Source organism: Lampris incognitus, chromosome 6 (genome assembly GCF_029633865.1).
Source record: "Lampris incognitus isolate fLamInc1 chromosome 6, fLamInc1.hap2, whole genome shotgun sequence".
In the NCBI taxonomy this organism is placed as follows: Eukaryota; Metazoa; Chordata; class Actinopteri; order Lampriformes; family Lampridae; genus Lampris; species Lampris incognitus.
The window spans coordinates 3850712-3855711 of record NC_079216.1 but is presented as its reverse complement, the minus strand read 5'-3'; the positions used below and the strand labels follow the sequence as shown (position 1 = coordinate 3855711).

Sequence of the window (5000 nt, the reverse complement as noted above, 5' to 3'; positions counted from 1 at the left end):
GGGATCACCCAAACAATTTCGTGTTTTCCATGAAAAGTCACACTTATTTACCACCATATGTTGTGAAATGAATAGAAAATAGAGTCAAGACATTGACAAGGTTAGAAATAATGATTTGTATTTGAAATAAGATTTTTTTTACATCAAACTTTGCTTTCGTCAAAGAATCCTCCATTTGCAGCAATTACAGCATTGCAGACCTTTGGCATTCTAGCTGTTAATTTGTTGAGGTAATCTGGAGAAATTGCACCCCACGCTTCCAGAAGCAGCTCCCACAAGTTGGATTGGTTGGATGGGCACTTCTTTGAGCAGATTGAGTTTCTGGAGCATCACATTTGTGGGGTCAATTAAACGCTCAAAATGGCCAGAAAAAGAGAACTTTCATCTGAAACTCGACAGTCTATTCTTGTTCTTAGAAATGAAGGCTATTCCATGCGAGAAATTGCTAAGAAATTGAAGATTTCCTACACCGGTGTGTACTACTCCCTTCAGAGGACAGCACAAACAGGCTCTAACAGGTACTATTTAATGAAGATGCCAGTTGGGGACCTGTGAGGCGTCTGTTTCTCAAACTAGAGACTCTAATGTACTTATCTTCTTGCTCAGTTATGAAACGCGGCCTCCCACTTCTTTTTCTACTCTGGTTAGAGCCTGTTTGTGCTGTCCTCTGAAGGGAGTAGTACACACCGGTGTAGGAAATCTTCAATTTCTTAGCAATTTCTCGCATGGAATAGCCTTCATTTCTAAGAACAAGAATAGACTGTCGAGTTTCAGATGAAAGTTCTCTTTTTCTGGCCATTTTGCGCGTTTAATTGACCCCACAAATGTGATGCTCCAGAAACTCAATCTGCTCAAAGAAGTGCCCATCCAACCAATCCAACTTGTGGGAGCTGCTTCTGGAAGCGTGGGGTGCAATTTCTCCAGATTACCTCAACAAATTAACAGCTAGAATGCCAAAGGTCTGCAATGCTGTAATTGCTGCAAATGGAGGATTCTTTGACGAAAGCAAAGTTTGATGTAAAAAAAATCTTATTTCAAATACAAATCATTATTTCTAACCTTGTCAATGTCTTGACTCTATTTTCTATTCATTTCACAACATATGGTGGTGAATAAGTGTGACTTTTCATGGAAAACACAAAATTGTTTGGGTGATCCCAAACTTTTGAACGGTAGTGTATATGTGTTAGTTTGGATATATGTGTTAGTGTAGATATATGTGTTAGTTTGGATATATGTGTTCTTGTAGTTTTTGTAGTTTTTGGATGTGTTTTTGTATTTGTGTTGCACTGTTGAAATGAAATAACAAAAAAGAGTTTCTGATTCTGAACGTGTGTGTGTGTGTGTGTGTGTAGGAACTATCATGTGTTCTACTACCTGTTGGCGGGGGCGAGCGAGGAGGAGAGGAAGGCCTTTCACCTGCTCCAGCCTGAGGAGTATCACTACCTAAACCAGGTACACGCACACTAACACCTTCATGACGGTTTCTGTCTCTAGTCTCTGTAGCAGGACAACACAACAGCTAATCCACAACATCTGCACATCCTGCAGACTGTAGCGGTGTGTGATAAGGATGGCTGGTGTCTGGGAGGACTTTACCAGGGGAAATGACAGGGGGCATAGTGTTTCCATCTTCATCACAGCAGCCAGATGAGGAAGAAGAGGGCAGGTAGTGTTGAGTTAGAAGAAGAAGTGAAGGTGTTGTGTCTAACCAGCAGATATGACAGAACAAGCTGTTAGAAGACCTTTACCAACACGTAGTACTACATCAATAAGATAGTACTACATCCATAAGATAGTACTGCATCCATAAGATAGTACTACATCCATAAGTACAACACAGGTTCCACCAGGTTTTCTGGTTTGTTTCTGACACAACAGCCCTGCTGACTCTCATTCATTTGGAATGAAGCTCGGCCGCTTAAAGCCTGTTTGTACACCAAGCCTGAATGTCTTGCATGTGTTTTTATTTTCAGTCCATCATCAGGATGCAACAACTATCAACAGTCTCATTAACAGATGCGAAAAAGCACGGAAAATCAAACATGAGGGCATCCGGGGGGCTTGGCGGTCTGTTACCTCCGGCTTGGTCCGGCGTCTCTTAGACACAACTGGCCGTGTCTGTGGGTGGGAGGCCGGATGTGGGTATGTGTCCTGGTCGCTGCACTAGCGCCTCCTCTGGTCGGTCGGGGCACCTGTTTGGGGGGGAACTGGGGGGAGTAGCGTGATCCTCCCACGTGCTACGTCCCCCTGGTGAAACTCCTCACTGTCAGGTGAAAAGAAGCGGCTGGTGACTCCACATGTATGGGAGGAGGCATGCGGTAGTCTGCAGCCCTCCCCGGCTCAGCAGAGGGGGTGGAGCAGCGACCGGGACGGCTCGGAAGAGTGGGGTAATTGGCCAAGTACAGTTGGGGAGAGAAAAGGAGGAAACTTTTTTTGTGAAAATCTGTTGCGTAAACATCCAGTCGGTGTGAAAAGTTAGTGGACCACACATGAGCTCTTATTTGTTTTGTCACATGCAAAGTTTTCTGATGAAAAAAATCGGACTTGGTGTGCAAAGGCCTTTGAGGAGCTCAGTGAACTCTGACCTCACCGTGAAACTGAAATGAGGATCTTCAGGACTGCAGCTTCAGTTCTGCTCGGGAAGATAACTTCCCCCCCCTAACACATCACCATAGAGCTGCTGAGAACCTGTCACGTTTGACCCGGCGAGGACTTGATTACTCGTTAGATACACAACGAGCCCCGAGAACAAGCTGAAAACCACAGCCTGTCAGCACACAGTCGCACACGCACACCCTCATGTGTAGACCACAGGACATGTCCACCTGCACGGTTCTCCTTATTCCACAGGAGGGAAAACAGTCAGAAGCTGTACGAAGCTTTTCTGTTTGGAGGAAACGGCAGTCCTCACAGGAAGCAAGGACCTTTAATGTCTAACAGGAAGGAAGGACCTTTAATGTCTAATAGGAAGGAAGGACCTTTAATGTCTAACAGGAAGCAAGGACCTTTAATGTCTAATAGGAAGGAAGGACCTTTAGTTTCTAACAGGAAGCAAGGACCTTTAATGTCTAACAGGAAGGAAGGACCTTTAATGTCTAATAGGAAGCAAGGACCTTTAATGTCTAACAGGAAGCAAGGACCTTTAGTTTCTAACAGGAAGCAAGGACCTTTAATGTCTAATAGGAAGGAAGGACCTTTAATGTCTAACAGGAAGGAAGGACCTTTAATGTCTAATAGGAAGGAAGGACCTTTAATGTCTAATAGGAAGCAAGGACCTTTAATGTCTAACAGGGAGGAAGGACCTTTAATGTCTAATAGGAAGCAAGGACCTTTAATGTCTAATAGGAAGGAAGGACCTTTAATGTCTAATAGGAAGCAAGGACCTTTAATGTCTAACAGGAAGCAAGGACCTTTAATGTCGAATAGGAAGGAAGGACCTTTAATGTCTAATAGGAAGCAAGGACCTTTAATGTCTAATAGGAAGGAAGGACCTTTAATGTCTAATAGGAAGGAAGGACCTTTAATGTCTAACAGGAAGCAAGGACCTTTAATGTCTAATAGGAAGGAAGGACCTTTAATGTCTAACAGGGAGGAAGGACCTTTAATGTCTAACAGGAAGCAAGGACCTTTAATGTCTAATAGGAAGGAAGGACCTTTAATGTCTAATAGGAAGCAAGGACCTTTAATGTCTAATAGGAAGCAAGGACCTTTAATATCTAATAGGAAGGAAGGACCTTTAATGTCTAACAGGGAGGAAGGACCTTTAATGTCTAATAGGAAGCAAGGACCTTTAATGTCTAATAGGAAGGAAGGACCTTTAATGTCTAATAGGAAGCAAGGACCTTTAATGTCTAATAGGAAGCAAGGACCTTTAATGTCTAATAGGAAGGAAGGACCTTTAATGTCTAATAGGAAGCAAGGACCTTTAATGTCTAATAGGAAGGAAGGACCTTTAATGTCTAATAGGAAGGAAGGACCTTTAATGTCTAATAGGAAGCAAGGACCTTTAATGTCTAATAGGAAGGAAGGACCTTTAATGTCTAACAGGAAGGAAGGACCTTTAATGTCTAACAAAGACAAGACCTACCGCAGTCAATGACAGACACTCTTCCCAGACCTCTTCCCCTCTTTCCTCCTCTTCCTCTGCTCTCTTCCCCTCTCTGCTCCTCTTCTGTCTTCCCCTCTCTCCTCCTCTTCCTCTTCTCTCTTCCCCTCTCTCCTCCTCTTCCTCTTCTCTCTTCCCCTCTCTCCTCCTCTTCCTCTTCTCTCTTCCCCTCTCTCCTCCTCTTCCTTCTTCCCCTCTCTCTTCCTTTTCCTCTGCTCTCTTCCCCTTTGTCCTCCTCTTCCTCTGCTCTCTTCTCCTCTCCTCTCCTCTCGCCTCCTCTTCCTTATCTCTCTCCCCTTCTCCTCCTCTCTCCTCCTCTTCCTCTTTCGTCGTCCGCTCTGTCCTCCTCGTCCTCTTCTCTCTTTCCCTCTCTCCTCCTCTTCCACTCTCTCCTCTTCTTCCTCTTCTCTCTTCCCCTCTCTCCTCTTCTTCTCTCTTCCCCTCTCTCCTCCTCTTCTCTCTTCCCCTCTCTCCTCCTCTTCCCCTCTCCCCTCCTCTTCCTCCTCTCTCTTCCCCTCTCTCCTCCTCTTCCTCTTCTCTATTCTTCTCTCTTCCTCAATCTTCCTCTTCTCTCGTCCCCTCTCCTCCTCTTCCCCTCTCTCTTCCTCTTCTCTCTTCCCCTCATCTTCCTCTTCTCTCTCCCCCTCTCTCCTCCTCTTCCTCTTCTCATCCCCTCTCTCTTCCTCTTCCTCTCTCTCTGTGCTGGTTAGTTTGTTCACTAATCTGAGCTGGAGCACATCTCTGGTTGCCTAAAATCTCACTCATACATCCGTTGACCAGAGTGTTCTATGTATGTGTGTGTGTGTGTGTTTGTGTGGTGTGTGTGTGTCTGTACATCCATGAGTTGTGTTTTTTTGGCAGCCTGTGTATAACGTGTGTGTATGTTTATGTT

At 44.7% G+C, this 5000-nt stretch overlaps 1 protein-coding gene across 1 annotated transcript in view; it reads left to right on the top strand.

Moving 5' to 3' along the window:
* Positions 1–5000, top strand: part of myo9ab (myosin IXAb) — a 196621-nt gene that overhangs the window by 92858 nt on the left and 98763 nt on the right. The window contains exon 5 of the mRNA XM_056281150.1: positions 1356–1455. Coding sequence (XP_056137125.1) covers positions 1356–1455 — 100 coding nt within the window. The remainder of the gene's footprint in view (positions 1–1355; positions 1456–5000) is intronic.